The sequence below is a fragment of the Ammospiza caudacuta genome, chromosome 3, assembly GCF_027887145.1.
Source record: "Ammospiza caudacuta isolate bAmmCau1 chromosome 3, bAmmCau1.pri, whole genome shotgun sequence".
NCBI lineage: Eukaryota > Metazoa > Chordata > Aves > Passeriformes > Passerellidae > Ammospiza > Ammospiza caudacuta.
This window is the reverse complement of record NC_080595.1, coordinates 52,421,463-52,440,000: the sequence shown is the minus strand read 5'-3', so window position 1 is coordinate 52,440,000 and position 18,538 is coordinate 52,421,463. Positions and strand designations below refer to the sequence as shown.

At 37.9% G+C, this 18,538-nt stretch overlaps 1 protein-coding gene across 1 annotated transcript in view; it reads left to right on the top strand.

The window, feature by feature from the left end:
* The window catches only part of UTRN (utrophin), a 341,981-nt gene that overhangs the window by 281,149 nt on the left and 42,294 nt on the right, over positions 1 to 18,538 (top strand). The window contains exons 60-63 of the mRNA XM_058801643.1: positions 1,823 to 1,884; positions 2,916 to 2,990; positions 8,870 to 9,071; positions 16,307 to 16,392. Coding sequence (XP_058657626.1) covers positions 1,823 to 1,884; positions 2,916 to 2,990; positions 8,870 to 9,071; positions 16,307 to 16,392 — 425 coding nt within the window. The remainder of the gene's footprint in view (positions 1 to 1,822; positions 1,885 to 2,915; positions 2,991 to 8,869; positions 9,072 to 16,306; positions 16,393 to 18,538) is intronic.

Genomic DNA, 18,538 nt, shown 5'->3' with positions numbered 1-18,538 from the left:
GGCATGCATTAGCTTTAGAGTTTAGCATTACCAGAGCCTTGACCACCTTATTGGAAATTTGAAACATGATAGGAATTCATGTGATAAAGATATTAGCATGAAATAAAATAAAAGCTTCTATTCAGGAAGATGTATTGAGATGTAAAGATGTATTTAAGTATTTTCTTTTGAATTGAGTGGAGTTTGCTGTAGTATTTTTGAGTCAAAGTCTGAAAGAAGTCTTGATTATTGTTTGAATCTCTCTTTTTTAAATGTAGTCATGTTCAGTCAGTAACTAGGGAGTAATCACGAAGAGGAAAAAGAAGATTTTTACTTATTGTGTTAATAGGAAATACATACTTTGCCTATGAACTTCCATGAAAAACCCCTCCCCAAGTTGTGATGGTGCCAGATAGACAAATGAGATCCACGGCAGAGTGTGAAGCCTGATGGGGAGAAGCTGTCTGTGAATACCTAGGCTGGACTCAAAGCTGGAAAGGACTGTAAAATGAGGATCATGTCCCATGTACAGAGATCCATTTCAAGCACTTTCCACTGGTGTATGTTTGAGGGTAATGCATACACAAAAGCGTCCTCAGCACTTTGTTAGGAGCTTGCCTTCCCTTATGGTATGTGTCCTGGCTGTGCAGTTCTTTGGAGTAAGGACTTCCTATACAATTTTTTTGTACCACCTAGCATGAAAGGGTTCATTCTTGGTTGGCTTCTTGATTAAAAAATAAATGTTGATGATAAATTATTGTGCATTCACTGAGGTACAGCTATTTATATGTAGCAAACGATGATACAATTCACTACGTTTAATACCAAAGTGGCCTTTTTAAAGTCATAATTTACAACCAAGTATCCCTCTGTGCAGGAAAAAGAAAGGGTATATTAACAATTTTTAAATAGAAACAAAGGTGAAATACTTGGTGTTCTCTGAGCATTACTGTTAAATTTGCTAGCATAGCATAATTTTGTTTTCATTAATTTTTGAAGGGAATCCTATGATCTTTTTAACATGACTTCTCTGATTACTTACCTTGCAAATCTAGTTCAAATGTAAATACTTTGTGAGACAAGAATGTGCAATCATTCCAGCAGTTAATATTGATAAATACAAGTAAAGTGTGGCATGTAAAAGGGAATTGGAGATTTCAGTGGACCTGACATAATACTTGTTTTGGCCCATATGGCTGCCTACTTGAAACCCTGATAAATTGAAACAGCAACACTAATCAGTAGGTTAAGGGATGCTGCCTATTGAATCTCTGTTCTGTGAACAGCAGTGTAAAGCATCTCCCTTAAATCAAGATAGTTATTGATTGTGTGAATGGTGATCAGGTTTCCCATTGGACTCCGTGATCTTCAAGGTCCTTTCCAACCTAAATGATCGTGTTACATGTTAAATAAATGTTACTGGTAAAGTTTAACATCATTGTCTGTGTTCAGATACCTATGCTCAGATATTCAATGAAGATTCAAATAAATTCTCAATATTTTTATTTCTAAATTGTTTTTACAACTGTATTTGTAATTTTACAGCACAGGAGATTTTGTACTTTTACCTTATTAGTGTACCTCTTAGCTGTAGGGTCAGAGTCCAGCTCTTACCATCACAGTTAGAATCAAAAGTAAATATTGTTAAATATGGTGGGCTGTTGGCTGAATAGCTTTGTGATTATAAAATCAAGGAGCTGGGTGGTACAGATCATGCATTTTAATTAGAGCTGAGGGATTTCTTGCCACTTAAATGCCGAAAATCAGAATATCGTTAAGATTTTATTCTTTGTAAGTGCATATGTGTGTTTCCTGAAATTTTAATTACTTTGTTCCTTTGTAGTCATGAGACACAGACGACTTGTTGGGATCATCCTAAAATGACTGATCTCTTCCAGTCCTTAGGTGAGTGCATTCATTTAAACATTGTGATTTTTATTCCATGAATAAAAGCTGCACTTGGATACTGACCATGTTTGAGTTCTTGTGACCTGAGTATAACAGCATTTCCCACTTTGTGATGAGGCACACTTTGCCCAAAACCTACTGCCTTGGTCATTGATTGCATTTTGGCAATATTAATTCTGAACCGTGTACTCTGACTGTATGCTTTAATGCAGTACCTTGGGTTTTTTCTTTTAACTTCACAAGGAATTGTCCAATGATACAGGCTCTCTGCATGTTTAAACCAGGGCTCTGGTCTGCAAAGAACTAATTTTGGTAATAAAATAGAGCAGCTACCTTTTCAGTAAAAGCTAAATTGTATTATAGTACAACTAGTTCAACATGCCCTGACAGCATCAACATTTACCGTGAAATCTCCCATTCTAAGGAGAGGAAGGGTAAAAAATACTGTTAAGTGAGGGAAAAAATGTTACTGTACCGATTGCTTTCTAAAACAGAGCTTACAGCTATGAGACTGTCCCTTTTAAGGCACACTTTGCAAAGTCATGGCACGTAAATCAGAGCTTCAGCCATTTTTTCTGTTACTGACATTTGCTGCCCTCTGTTTCCTGTATATTATCTGATGGAGTTGTAAATTATTTGAGAAACTTGCTGTATTTGAGCAATTTTCTGGGAACTATGTACCAGTGCATAATATGTATGTGAAACTCTCCTGTATATATATGTATGTATGTGTATTTGTTTGTTTATTTATTTATTTATTTTGCATGTGCCAAGATAGTGTTGGCATTTCTGGAGGGCCGCTCTCTTTAAGGTCCTGGACTGTCAGAGCCAGGAGGCTTTCCCTGAAGGTGAATTGGACTGAGGTCCCAACTTGTCTGGTTTTATAATTTGTTCTGATATATCCTGTTAATTCATTGCAGAGAAGAGGAGGGATATCAAACTTCTTCCAAAATATGAATATTTATATGTAAAGGAAAGCTATGGGCTGTACTTTTAGGGCCGCTCACGTTTCTGTTCTGCTGTTTCAGCTGATTTGAACAACGTGCGCTTCTCCGCCTACCGCACGGCCATCAAAATCCGCAGACTGCAGAAAGCACTGTGCTGTGAGTGGGGCCTTGGGGGAAAATGGTTTCTCTCCAGTACTTGTGGAAGGGAGGGTCAGCTTCAGTCTAACATCATTAAGCATGGACCAGAGTTATCCTTGACCCAATGTCAACCAACAAAATGGCAAGAATTGCCAATAGTAGGTGTCGTTATCACAAATAAATAAAATAAATTAATAAAAAAAGAGGTGCAGCAGCTAAGTTGAAATGGTAAACTCACTAAGCATCACTTTCATCTCAAATTTTGTTATACAGGTAAATTTGTTTACTTATAAATTTATTTATGTTGCTAAGTATTTAAAAATAATTTCCTATTATATCACATCTATGATTTAATTCAGCAGCATGTTGCATAATTACCATGTACACTCAACGTTTAGCAGCCTCAGAAGTGATAGATCAGGAGATCTTGTCCTGGCCTCTGGACTTGAGACTTCTCCAAGTCACACAGAAATTACCACACTGGGGATCTGTGCTCTTGCTGAGTGTCCTGTGTAAAGCAAACTGAATTTTAAAAACTATAGAAAATTACATACATAAGAACAAACACCTAATAGAAAAAAAAAAAACCCAAGGTGAAGTAGAAAAAAGCAAAAGGAAACTAGACAATTTTGGAAGAAGATGTGGTATGTGAATGTGATAAAGGTTGCAGATTTTGCACCTTTTGAAACATCTTGGCAACAGATAGTAGAGAGATGTGTGATATTACCAACATTTCCTCTTTACAAATTAGAAGTCCTTGGCATGGAAGGACTTTTCAGCCCTGGAGGGTGCACAGTGCTGCAGGCAGAGCAGGAACACAAGAAGTGCAAAGTCCTCCTAGGGGGGTGCAAGCCGGAAAGTAGTTACACAAAGAGGGTTCCCTTCCCACCCTCCACGTGATTACCTTTCTTTCCAATCTAGAAGACAGCAGTCTGATCTTAGCTGGCCTTCAGATATCCATCATACTGAATGAAACTGTGATGGTAGCTAGCTGCTCCAGAAAGCTGGACTGTGTCTGTGCACAGCACAGGCTCTTATCAGTACCTATCACCAGTTCTTCATAAGATGTGGTCCCACCAAGGACTACAGCTTCATCTCCCAGCAAGACCAAAGAACATTATGAGCTTTTTGCTTGTCAGTGTGCAGGGTATAAAGTATTCATCAACATGTATCTAAAAACAAAAAGCAAAGCAAGAGATCAGAAAGCAGAGTAAAATTCTCCTTGTGTGAGCTGCTCCTCAGGGAAGAGTGGGGAAAAAACAGACTGCATATGACAGATGCTTTTCATGTTGTCTCTCTCTGACAGAAATACAGCTTTTCTAGTGACCTGTATAGATCAAGCTTCACTTTCATTATTTCTAATAAACTTTGAAGAGGGACATACTTTCTGCTCTTGGTAGCTCTCCTCATTCACAGATTTCAGAAGTACCTTCCTCTTGTCTCCAGTTTCAAGGGAGGGAGTTGGAAGGGAGGACAGAAGGAAATAATAAGAAGTAAAGACAGTACTCCACTTTGAAAGAGCTAGGAGTAAAACTTTCATCTCTACAGGTCCAGTCTGCCTTATTATCTGTGAAGTTGTTTGTTTACTCCATCTCTGTGCTTCGTGGGAAGAGACAACAGCCAAAAAATCTTTGTTATACACGTGTACTTAATAAAGAATTGGTTTTATTTTTAGGTGGGGAAAGAGTAATCTTCTGTGCTACTGCCATTCATTTTCAGGTCTGAGTCACTTTAGTCTTCCACTCTATTTCCTATAACATTAATTGCAGATGTATTTTAAAAATGTTTGGATGCAGAATGCTTCAGAAAAGCTTATGTGCTAAGGCAAAGAAACATCAAAACAAATCACCAAAAATGGAGATCACTGTAAAATGTGACAAATTGATGTCACAGGCATGGTGTGTGTATAATGTCAAAGGTGTTTTTGGTGGGAACTCTCAAGAGCGCAGCTGGAGCTGGATGCACAGTTCCACTTGCACCTGATAGATTTTGACTTTGCAGTGTAAGTGCTTCACAAGCAGATTCAGGACCAATTGCACTTTAGAATGTTCATTTGAGAAAACTTTAGAAAACTTTGCTGATGCCCTGTCTCTCCTTGGTAAATGTCAAAAAATCTCGGCTCTAGGGAGGTTACTCCCATTTTCCTCATTCTCCTTTTAAAATAGAAAATAGTGTCGGGTTTCTTCTTGTTTTGTTTTTTGGCAGGTAGATTCCTGCACAGATGTACCTTTTCATATACATGTGTATGTATTTTGCAGGAACGTAAGAAAGGCTGCAAGTTTGAAATAACAAATTCTTAGCCTTTCTGGCTCAGATTATGTGGGGCAAATGTAGGGAGAGTGCTTTCCCGCTGTAGCAGAAGAATAGGGCCAGAGAGAGTATGGTGTGTTGCAGATGTATTGGGCAACGGTGTAGCACCACGTCCTGATGATATTTTATTCTTGTGCAGCATTCTTTAGCTCATTTTCAAGAAATTATAATGCCCCACATACTGAAATACAGTACTGAAAGGCAAAAAGGGAACAAAATCACCATGTATATTCAGAATTCTGTAGCTGAGTTCCTGTAGTTGATTCAAAATTTAAGAATGTTAATAGGACTATCAACCACACAAGGGGAAAAATGGAACATTTAGACATCAGGGACTAAGAGAGCTGTGAGCACATTGCTCTTTGAGGGAAGAGTGCAGTCTCTTTGCTGCAACTGCTATCATTTGTAAGGTCTTTTTAATAAAAAACTCCGCAGTAGTGCCCTGCTATTTTCCATGGAGTTACAGTAGCCTCAAATTTGCCATTAGCAGCTGTGTATAGTTACTTGCTCATGAGTCAGTCACTCTCACCTGCTTTAACAGTGCTGAATGATATGATTTCTCTCTTTCTTTGGGAAAAAGAGAAGGGGAAAAAATGGGCCTTGTGCCCATGGGTTGGTTAAAAGCAGGATTGGTCATTCAGCATGTTTAAGCAGATGCAGAATGGTACTGAAGAAATGCACTGAAATCTGTGTAGGCATCTTGCCAGAAATAGCATGACAGTGTAACTGCTTATCCCAAATTTTATTCAGCCAGGTAAGTGCTGAAGTAAGCAGGAATGGAAGTAATTTACTCTGATTGTTCTGCGTGGATAGTGCCATCCAAAAGTGTAAGTTTAGCTTAATTTGCATTTGTATAGCATCAGACTTGCTATGTTTTTAATACAAAAATACTGGAAGTACCTCTCCCAGGTCCTTCTGAAATGCTCAGGCAGAAATGTGAGTGAGATCTTAATGACAGCAGATCAAGATGTGAAGTTAGCAGGCTTAATGTCTGTTGAATTTCTTCTTTTCAGTGCAAGGATGCTAATGTTAAGCCTAAGAAAAAGGCTATAACTTCTTGGCTTCCAAAGCTTTCTGAATTTTCACAAGCTTTAAAAAGGGCAGGTTTGTGTGCTGTCAGTCTGTTTTATGCAGCTAATTACCTGATTTTAGTCAGCTATTAAGTACCTTAGAGAAACAGGTTGCAAAATAAGCAGAAAATAGAAAAAACCCAGACAAACAAACAAAAAACCCCTTCAACTCAAACATAAAATAAAAGCTAATACCAAAACAAAACCAGCAAACTGATTGCGTTAATTTTTACAGGATTTTCTTTGTCATTAGGGTTTTTGAAGTCGTGAAGGGGAAGTGTGATAAGTGGCCATCTCCTAAATTCAGCATGTATGTCATGGGGACAGCAGGTTACCCTCACTTGGCTTCCCTCCACATCTCAAAAAGTAGTCAGGATTACACTGTGAACTGGTTTTGGGTTCATGTTGGCTTTAGATATGCCTGTGAGCCTTTTGCAGTGTATCACATCCTTTATAACTACTGTAGAAGATTATGCTGCAGTGAGTGTATTGCCAAACACTTCGGCTACCTCAGGTCAAACTAGGGGCAAGGTGTTTTGCTGCAATTACCAGTCTGCCTCTTTGATAAATACATGGCTGGCATTTGTTTGCAAGCCCAAGAGAAGGGCTTAAAATATCCCTAAACAAACAAGAAAGAAAATTAAAAACAAACAAATGTAAGCCCCTGCAAATCTGATGCTGTGAGGTGAGAATGGAATATACTGATTTTAGTGCAGGGGAGGAAAGGCAAGGGTTGTGAGGTACTGTTTCTCACTTTGCAAAGATGTGAGGAAGGGTAGATAGGGGACAAGGGGTTGGAAATGCACCCTTCTTTTGGTAGATGATCCCTGAGCTCTTGACAGAGTTGCTCATAGTGGTTAATGTTTTTTTGCTCTTGCTTCTTTTTCTGTTGGACTTGCTTTCCAGCCCAGATAGAATTATCCAATTTGCACAGGATGCAAATCTGGGCTCCTTATTTAATACTGTTATTCTTCCCCTCTGCTCTTGTGAGACCCCACCTCACAACATAATGCATCCAGATCTGGGGTGCTCAGCACAGGAAAGATGTAGACCTGTTGGAGCAGGTCAAGAGGCAAGCAATGAGGGTGGTTGGGGGATGGAGCATCTCTCCTATGAGGAAAGGCTCAGAGAGCTGAGGTTGTTCATCCTGGAGAAGAGAAGGCTCCAGGGAGACCTTAGAGCAGCCTTTCAGTACCTAAGGGAGGCTTAAAAAAAAATAGGGAGAGTAACTTTTTTAAAAGGACAGACTGTGATAGGATAAGGAGAAACAGTTCTAAAGTAGAGGAGGAGACATTTAGATTAGGTATTAGGAAGAAGTTATTTACTGTGAGGATGGTGGGACACTGGCACAGGTTGCCCAGAGAAGTTGTGGATGCTCCATCCCTGGTAGTGTTCAAAGCTGGGCTAGATGGGGCTTTGAGCAACCTGGTCTAGTGGGAGGTGTTCCTGCCATGGCAAGTTTCTAGGTTAGAACAAGAAAAGAAAATCTTTAAGGTCTCTTCCAACAAAAAAAATTTTCTGATTCTATGATTCATTGTGATGATTGGTGAAGAGCAGTTCACAAGATGCCAGAGATTGTCAAATGGATTTTTTTTCATTTGAGAGATGACATTTATAATGCAAATGTGTTACTGACTCTTCACAAACAGCTCAGTATGAGCTTTTAATATACTCCAGCTGCATGTTATGTATATTGTAGCAAGCATACTAATACATTGCAATTATATTTTTAAGTTAAAGTCCTTGCTTGCGTAAAGAAAAAAGTCACTGAGGATTATACCATTTATGTTTCATCTTTTCCACTTTCTTTTGCAAAAGGAGGTAGAAGAGCTCATTGATGGCCTTTTCTTTTCACCATGCAAACCTCAGATTTTCACAATCACTTTTAAATGGTTTTGAGAACAAAACCCTTTTCCCCCTGTAAAATATCCATTGCATCACCAACTGGTTATAGGAAGAATTCTGTAATAAAGGAGATAAAAATATTTTTCAAGAAAGCATAGCATTTAGTGTTCTGGAAAATTACAATAAATAATCTCCCTGTTTTCTTTTAAGCCCTAATTTAGCAACTGCTATTCAGTTAGTCAGGGCTTTAAGAAAGAATTCTTGCTTAAAAATTTGCTTTGCTTTACATTTGATCAAAAGGGATAGTCTTTTTATAGGATTCTGCTTTATGGTAAATATGAAGAATCCCATAAAACCTCATGAATTCTCTGTGTGTGCATCCAAAGGTAGGATCCTCTAATCACACAGACTACTTTAGCAGCTATTTTAATGTTGTTCTGGGCTGTGCAGTGCCATTATGTTTGTAGTCTAGTTTTTTTTAAAGCAAATAGTGCCCAAATGCTGCTGACTTGTCACAGAGAATGGTTTGTCACTATAAAGTTACTAAATGAAAGCCACTGGGCTAGTTGTTTGCAGTGTTTGCTACAATTTGCACATAAGCAATTATTGTCAATGTGTATTCACACATTCCTTTTTTTTTTTAATCCTATTATTTTTTTAATCTATTATTAGTGGACCTGTTGGACCTGAACACAACAAGTGAAGTTTTCAAACAGCACAAGTTAAGTCAAAATGATCAACTGATTGGTGTCCAAGATGTGATCAGCTGTCTCACTACCATCTACAGTGGACTGGAAGAGAAGCACAAAGATATGGTGAATGTTCCTCTCTGTGTAGACATGTGTCTTAACTGGCTACTCAACGTGTATGATAGGTAAGAAAAATTGCTTTTTTTGTCACATTGTGTACCCCCAGGAATGATCAATTATAAAGCCTTAAAAATTTCTTTATTAAAAAGTTATATTCTGATGTTTTTGGCTCCATAATGAAAGTACAGTTGCATACAGTAAGGTGTTTCTTATGCCGTCCTGTTCAGCACTGAACTAAGATTACACTGCTTTTGTACTACTACCAAAGAAACATTGAAAGGATTAAAAAAAAAAAATGTATGTGAGTAGAGAGCTAGCTGTGTTCCTACTGTGAATATTCCAAGTCTACCAGATTGATGGCCATTCAGACCAGATTCTATTTCTGCCATTGGTGGGGACAGTTTTTTCATATATTTTACACTTAGTTATTTGCTCTCATAATCCTGGCTGAGCTCCCTTCCCTGAGTGCTCTGTGAAATGGAGGTTGTTGTGATCTCAGCACTAAAGCCTCTCTGATTCTGGAGGGTCAGCAGTGTCCTAATTGTGGCTCCATTCCAGCATGTACAGTTCCTGCCATGGATCAGTTCTGAGGGCTGGTGTTACGTGGTCCTCCTGCCCTTGTCCTGGCAGCCAGGCTGTATTTCCCAAGGACATTGAGTTTGCCTAAAGAATATTTTGGGATGCTTACAGGAAGAACTTGTGGGTTTATTAAAATACACATTTGCTGTTTCCAGAGAGAGAACAAAGTATCAAAAACCATGAAAACATCCACTCCAGCAGCCCTTTGTGGTTTTGGCCAGTTCTTTCTGAGCCCTTTGTCAGTTCTTTCCTTTGCTGGAAATTGAACTCTGTCCTCTCTGCCCTGCCCTATATCAGCCTGCATGACTTGCAAGCAATCTACTTTTATTTAGTTGTGCTTTTGAGTCATGAGTTTGTTGCCTATTTTTCTTAGTGGCATTCATTATCCTTATCTCCCTTGTGTAGTAAAGGGGGGAAGACTTGGTTTCCATCAGCTCCTCCATGCCCCAAAATGTGTCTCCTTACATTGCTTCAGCAAAGGCCTTTCAGGACTCTTTTGGAGCTGACTAAAGACTCAGTAGTGTAGTACAGGTTGTGGTTGCTTGAGTGTGTCTGATTGAAAATAGTTCAGAGCTATAAGCAAAATTACAGATCAGAATTGCTAAGCTCCATGAGGGTGGTTACAAAACTTACTTTCTTTCTCCCCATTTGCAGCTGAAAAGAGCAAAAGTATTTCTTGAATAGCGATAAAAATTTTTATACCTGACTTTGCAAATGGGAGTTTTTACTTGTAGATGTATACATAATCTTCAATATGTTCACTCAGTGCCAAATTCTAACAGTTCATAGCTTTTTGCTTTTTTCCTCTCAGAGGATTACATACCAGTTCTCCTGTACTTCATGTATATTTTACTTTATTTTGGTTTTAGGGGAGAGGGAAGGAGGGAACAGAGTACACAGAACCATTTGCCATTTATCTGCTGGCTACCGACATTCAAACATTGCTGTTAAATATTCTGATATTTCTGTTAGTTGGACTTCTCCCCATTACTGCTGAAAAATTAGAGGGTCCATCAAATATCAACTGGGATTTCTTTCTGCCTTTATTTTTATTTTGGAGAGTTCTGTATTGTGAATAAACAAATACATTGCTTGCAAATAGAGCAGTAGATCAAGTGAGTTGCTTGACTGAAATGTTATTGACAATTTAGAATAATAGACGTAGTGATGTCAGAAAATTTTTTGTAGTTACTGGCTGGGTTTTGTTTTCTTTTGGACTGAACACAAATTACTACATTTTCTTTAGATCCTTACCTTTGAATCTTAACTTCAGGTAGAAGTGAAATTGTTTAATCTGTTCATATTTAAAATGCACTTGGTAAGCAGCAAATCTTTCTTTCAGTAATGTTTCCAGTTTCTCACATTTCCCCTTGACTATTATGTTGAAAACTTAATGTAGATGCTTATTCAAGCCCATTGAGACTTTATTTAAACTTTGAAAAATCCAGGAGGAAGGTTTACTGAGAGAAAATTACATTTTACAGTGTGTTTCCATGTTCCCCTTTCAAATTCACTCTAGGAAGAAAAAGAAAAGCTAGAAGACCAGGCAGCAATTCTAAGCTGGAATATTTTGTTTTGTTTTCTAAACTGGCCTTTGCAAAAGAGCTAATTTGTGTCTTGGCATTTCCATTGTATATAGTGCATTGGTGTTATGCATATAAAATGTGTCAAGTTGTTAAACTGCCAACAAAAAGCATCTGTTAGTCTCATGCTGCTAACCTGAGATTTAATTACAGATTCACAGATTAATGGCAAACTGAATAGTTCTCCAGACTTAACCTGCAGATGTCTTTGGCCCTTAAAAAGAACCTATTTATTTTTAGAAAAGGTCTGTTATGTTCTGTTTTTTCTGACACATTAGAAGTGATTCATTCTGAGCAGAGGAGAGAAACACTAAAATTACTCCATGACTTTTACTACATCAAGGACTCAAAGGTTGTTCCAGACATCAACATCTGCCCTTATAAACATTTTCCAAACTTAGAGTTCTTTTTTTTGGCTAGTCCAAAGATTTTTTTTTTTTTGGTGAAATTAGAGATAACTATCTTGATACTTAGAATGAGAACTGTGAAGGAAGTTTTGATCTATAAAATACTTTGGCTAAACCTGTGTTTAAAGCATCCAAAAACAATAGCTGGTGGTTTTTCTTTTCAACTATATACTGTCACATTTGTTGAAATCTCCAAACATCATTTATAGAAAAAAGACTGATAGCTTTCAATAATAATGGAGTAGCTTAACACCCCTTGAAATGAGTTGCTTCTATATGTACTGATTCAGGGCCATGACTCATTTCAATTAGAATAAAATTTCAAATAGAATAAAGAAGCTTTTATGTGCACTGTTTAAATATTTTGCAATCTTTATCTGACTTCTTGTATTTCAACTTTTAAATTTTCTTAGGTTTTTTTTTAATGCTAGGATACTTTTGGTAATGCCTTCTTTTAAATTGAATTTCTTTGGTACATTAGTCTGAGAAGGGTATCTGTGGTATCTATGCCGGTATTTTCCATATGATCAAAGCTGTCTTTCATGCTCATTCTCTGCAGCACAATCTTCCCCTGAAGAATCACAACTTTGTTTTTGTTGCACTCATACACCTGGCAGATTCTAAGACCAGCCTGAATTAATATCCCAGGCCTTACCAGCGTGTCCATTTCAGTCAAATCTGAACTTCTGAGGAATGAGGATGAGATACCTGCTCAGTCAGCCTTAACTTCATGTATTCCCCTTATGTACGGTTTTGACAGTAGCTGATGGAAGTTTTCTGCATGCACTCCACTTGCATCCCCTGTGTTTATGATGGCTGTTTGGATTAATAGAGCACTCAGTGGGAGCAGCTTAGCAGGCTGTGATAGCAGTAAGAACGCTCTGGGGAGGTTCTGGCCCTCAGTAAGGCAGGAAAATGAGCTCCTTTGTCTGACTTGTCTGTGGGTGATCAAAGGGAGATGTCTCTGCTGACCTTCACTGATCTACCAGGCTGCCTCGTGTTGCTGGGCTATGCAGATAACTGGTAGCTGCAGTCCCTGGTAGTCCTCAGCTGCAGTGCCAGCCATTGCCATTCCAACCGGCGCCAAAGTGTTCAGCTGAGTTGCCACACTCCATGGAGGCACAGTCAAATGAGACCCCCCCAATACTACGAGCCCTAGGATTCATCTTCCTATGTACCATCGGAGGACTAACAGGGATTGTCCTAGCAAACTCCTCACTAGACATTGCCCTACACAACACCTAGTGGTACACCCTACACTTCCACTATGTACTGTCACTAGGAGCAGTATTTGCAATCCTAGCAGGCTTTACCCACTGATTCCTTCTATTCACTGGGTATGCTTTCCACTCAACAGGAGCTAAAGCACACTTTGGTGTAATGTTCGTAGGCATAAACCTAACCTTGTTCCCTCAGCACTTCCTAGGCCTAGCTGGCATGCCACGATGATACTCAGACTACCCACATGCCTACACACTATGAAACACCATCTCCTCAGTAGGGTCCCTCATCTCTTTAACAGCTGTAATCATACTAGTCTTCACCATCTGAAGACCAGTGTTGTCTAGGCCTGAGAGCTCTTTTACAAGAGAAGGCTGAATGGCTCTGGGCTCATCTTCATTCTCTAGTTTTCCTGGCCAGCACCTGATAGTTTTATGCTACTGTCCCTCCTCCCCCAGGGACATAAGGTTTCTCTGGACTTCATGTTATAATTCTGTTCTCGAAGATTCTTTATTGTGTATTCCTGATTGCAATCTCTTATATTTGTGTTGCCTCTCTGACAACTTTTTCTAATCTGGCCAACTCCTGTATGCAGCTGTGCCCATCACTGGTTGTCCCTTTGGCAGTTGCATGCTTAGATAAAGTGCTTATATATACTGTGTCTGTGTCATCACAATGCTGCAGAATATTTGCATACCACTGCTGGCAAACAGTAGTTTTTTACACTTACATTCAACAATTTAGTGTTAATTATATCCTCGTTAGTACATTTATAATTTACAGGTTTCACAGGCCTCTGTTTTGACTATGGTATAGACTGTGTTTGCTTGTCAAGAAGTTTTGGATCCTAACCCAGTGTTAGAAAGTTATTTAGAGAAAGGAATTAGATTCAGGCTCCCCTTCATCAGGATCAAAGAAAAAAAATTATCTGAGCTGCCCAAAGTGGCCTTATCAATTGATTTTGTAATGACAAGTGTGCTTGTATTGCTATAATGAGTCTGAATAGTGTGCTGACGTTTGTGGCATTTATGACACATGTGGCATAAATTTTTATGAATTCAGAAATTAAAAAGTTTCTTGAATCTTCCCACTATAAAGCCTTGATTCTTAGGTTTTGTACATATAGGACAATTAGATGGTTATGCTGCCATTCAGAAGCATCTTGCATGGTGGTCCTGCACTTCTGCTCAGCATTGGTGAATCACATCTGGAGTCCTGGGTCCAGTTCTGGGCTCCCTCAGGAAAAAAAATAAGTGGACAAATTGGCATGAGTCCAGTGAAGTACAATTAAGGACTTGGAGTAACTGATGTGTCAGAGGCTGAGGGAAGAGAAGTTTCAGGGGGATCTTATCAATGTGCATAAATACCCAATAGGAGCAGAAGAGAAGATGGAGCCAGGCTTTTCTCAGTGGTGTGCAGTGACAGGACAAGAGGCAGCAGGCACAACTTTGAACACAGGAAATTTTGCTTAAATATATGAAAAGAAGATGTTTTTAATGTAAGAGTGATCCAACAATGCCACAGGTTACTCAGAGAAGCTCTTCAGTCTCCATCCTTGAGGATATTGAAGTGGGATTCCAGGGGAACCTGCTCTACCTGGCTGAGCAGGGGCATTGGTCTCTGGAGGCCCCTCCTGATCTCAGTGGTTTTGTGACTCATTAAGATGGGAAAACTTAAGCCATTGGCTTGGAAATGTCAGTACTACAATGTCTGTGGGTTTAGGGGGACAGAGGGAGTGTGTGTGGCATTTGGCTTTGGTGTGTTGGGTTTTTTTTCTGTATATATGACATTAGAGTGTTATATCTGTTTCCAAGAAAGAGACTAGGGGTGAATTTGTTACTCTTTCTAAAACATAATATTGCAGGCTTTGTAATTATTTATGTAATTTTTTGAGAAAATACTTCTTGTGTGAAGGAAGTTTTTCAAAGACCCTGCAGAAATCTGAAATCAGGAGAAGCTTAAAGCCTTTGTGCCCTGACCTTTTAGCTGCAAAGTATTACTTTCTGTCTTTAACAAACAAAGACTGTGGTCAGTACCGAGTTAAATCAAACCCAAATGAATGTTCACTTTTTTTTTCTGATGAATATAAATTTAAAGCACAAACAGCCATACACAGGGAGGAATAGGGAAATAACTTTATCAGGGTGTAAAAATGAGCCATTTAGATGGCAAGGTATGCCAGAATGATGTAGTGTCTGTGATTGAAAGAGGTAGTTTGAAGCTAAGCTTGAATATATAAAAAGGTGGCACTTTTATAGCGTTCTGGAAAATTGGGTCCCGATTTTCCAAATAGGCAGTAAAAGTAATAGATGTTTTTGATTAATTTGGCAATAATTTCTGTATACCTCTGTTCTGTCTTATGGAATGAAGATACTGCTGTCTCGTGTTACTAGATTAGATGATGTTGTAAAGAAAAATGCATTAATATTTTTAAGTTGCTTAGCTAATTTATCAACAACCTGGGAGTAAATTAATAATTTTATATTCAGCACAACATTTGTGGAGTAAATCAGACAGCACACCATATGCTGAATGGATAGGATAGAAAGAGATATGTAATAATCACTTCAAAAGTAATTAAAGTATAAATAACTTCTGTGTGGCAGAAAGGACCAAAGTAAGGTTTGAGGTGATAATTAATTTAGTGTTATCTTACTTGTTGGTGAAAGACCCAGCTAACCTTATGTGTGTAAAATACAGAGTTTAATTATTCTACAGTTGTTTGGGGTTTTTTGCCACGTCTCATTTAAAGACAAATTGCATGTTTTTTTAATGTTTGAAAAAAGAAAGAATTCTTAAGAATGTGTTTCTGCATTGATCTTCTGAACTTCAAAATTGTCCTTTTCCATGTAAGCTGGGTTTGTTGTTTTAGTATCTTTCTGAACAGCATTTGCCCTGCAGGCTTAACATTACTTGCTTTGGTACCTACTTCTCTGTTCTCAAGTTGCTTTTTAGGTTTGGACATACTTTTTTGTAGGCTGGACAAGATGAGCCTGAAGTGACATTGCTTAAAAAGAATGACAGCTCCAAATCATTGAATTAGTGCATGTGATTGCCTCTTTATGTCCCAAAATTGTGTATGTTAAAACATACACCAAAACAAAACAAAAAAAAAAAAAGAAAAAGAGATTTAATTACTGTGATGTCAAAACTTGGTTTCATCTTACAGTCATTGTGTTTCACACTGAGTAATAGGCCTTCCTGCTGTGTGCTCATGTATTTTTTTTCTGTGTGTATCACATTAATAAATTACTTTCAGAACTTTGTAGAGCTAGATGTCTGTTCTTTTGTATTAAAACAGGCTGTTTTGACACATAAAACCACTTGGAAGGCAAGCTGAGCTTTTATGAGGGAAGAATTCTTAATGTGATTTTTAGTGTTAATGGTTTTTTTGAGATCTGAAGTATATTTGAAATGTAGCTCTCCAGTGTCTTTGTATTATATAATAGACTAGAGTTGGAATGAAATAAAATGAAACTGTATTAAATTGTCTTGTCTTTATAATTTCAGTGGCCGAACTGGAAAAATTCGAGTGCAGTCCCTGAAAATTGGCTTGATGTCTCTTTCTAAGGGCCTTCTGGAAGAGAAGTACAGATGTAAGGAAAAATTTCTTTTACAAAATACTCTATATAATTAATTCATGTACAATGACAAAAACCCTAGCAAAATTTGTAGTAAAACATTTCTCATGCTTAATGCAAGCCACTTTTCTTTTGAGTAAGTAAAAGAGAATTCTTTCTATTATCACCAGTGACAATGGCTAAAGTAGGATTTATATCTTGGCTGGAAAGTATTGCTGTCCATTCTAAATCATCTGAAGTCACAGTACTGCAGTCCCCAAAAGAAAAGGAGAATATAGCTTTGTGGAAGATGAGAAGTATTATATTTGATTCTTTTATCTCTTGTATGTATATATGTTTTGTTTAGGGGAAAAAAGCAAGTTAGTGCTGATTGCATCAGATTGATATGGCTGATAAAGCAAGGAAATACATCAAAGTCCTGCAATTGTATTTAGTGGTCTACAAGAAAGACTATCTGAACTCTAAAAATGGTTTTCTAGTGTATGTGCTTTCTGCCAGAATTGCGCAATTGAAGTTTAAAATATGTTTATTTTAGTAATCTCATAAGCTTGAGAAATACCGAGTAATATAAAAATATTTCACAAAAAGAAAATGCAGGACCAGAAGAGAATTTAGTAACTTTGTGGAAAAAAAAGCCCTGACAAATACAGAAAAGAAGATGGAGCACTATATTGCAGCATTCTAGATGATGGACATTTATATAAATCCCAAATTTGCTGTTCTTTACAGTAGTTCCTTGACTCATTTTGGAAACCCATGAAAAAAATTATGGAGACTGAATTTGCTCCATGTACCTTTGGAGCTCTGCAAAAACATTTCTGCTTTCCTTAAGAGCATTTGTAAGCAGTCTTGTAAACTTAGTTATTAACATTGAACAAAAGTAGAGGTGCTTTATGCATTGGGAGATATTTTGACATCTGAATGACATACTGAGACTTTGGGGTGTTTAGTTTCCTTCTGTCATTTGACATGTGTGTGAAGTATTCCATAACTAAAAAAGGGCTTGATGGACATTGCTTTGTTCCATGATGACAGTTCAGGAGGCAATCCGTTGTTCTGTGTGAAATAAAAAGCTTTCATAAAGTGTAGGAGTTAGGCTGTGGGTGATAAACTGATAACCCTAGGAAAAGATGGCTTTAAAGGAACTCTAAAACCTGAGAATACTCCTATTAAATTGCTATTGGTAATACATTATTATACAGTTGCCAAATACAGGTACTGAAGCAGAATGAGGAAATTACCTGGTCAGCTTCATATTTATGTTGTTGCTTTGTGTTTAGTAGTAAAATTAAAATGGCAGCTGGTGGTGGCTACAGATTTTACATAATTTATATGAACAAGATGGACTTTTACTCTGAAGGATGCTGTGAGAAGTCCTAAAAAATAAGTTTCAGAAGACTTTTGTACCTAGTGATTGTAATTCAACCTGAAATATATCTGAAATTAAAGTAGTTGCTTGCATTCTTGAAGTACAGAATTAATAGTTAGATAATGCATCCTTTTTGTTGTAACTTCAGCTCTGATCAATGTGCCAGGCTTTGATATCTTTGTTAGCTCTGTTGTCCTTATGAACCTTAAAATTGTCACAGAAGAGCCCTTCAATCCAAAAGAAATTTTGCTAACAAAGGAAGTGTGTCAGGTACTGTTCTTGGTTTGCAGTGGCTTTTGAAGTCAGTGTTTTGGGGTCCTCTGGCACGAGCTGTCACAGACTCATCTTTGATATGAGCTCTTTTGGTTCTCTTGATTTTATTCATACCCTACTAATCATCTATTGTTGAGAGAAATTTTGTCACATCTACTGAGTTTTCAGTCTTTAAGCAAAAATTGTAATGGAATTCCTGAGTGTTTTCAAGAAAGTCAATCACTTGGAAAAAAAAAACAGGACCTCCAAAGATAGATGCTTAATGCTAATTACCTGCCTTTTTATTTTTCCCTTTCTTAGACCAACTCCTGGCATTTGCTTCTCCTTTTGGCTGTTCTAAGAGTTTCTGAGGCGTTGGCAATCACAGGCTGCTCTGAGAGTGACAGCCATCAGATGGTTGTGGTTAGAGCCCTCACCAGAGCACAGACTGTGCCAAAAATGCACTAGCCTTGGAGAGGCAAACTCTTCTTAGAGTAGTTGGTGGTAAAATAAGCAAGTTTTCTTGTTTTAAAAACTTTT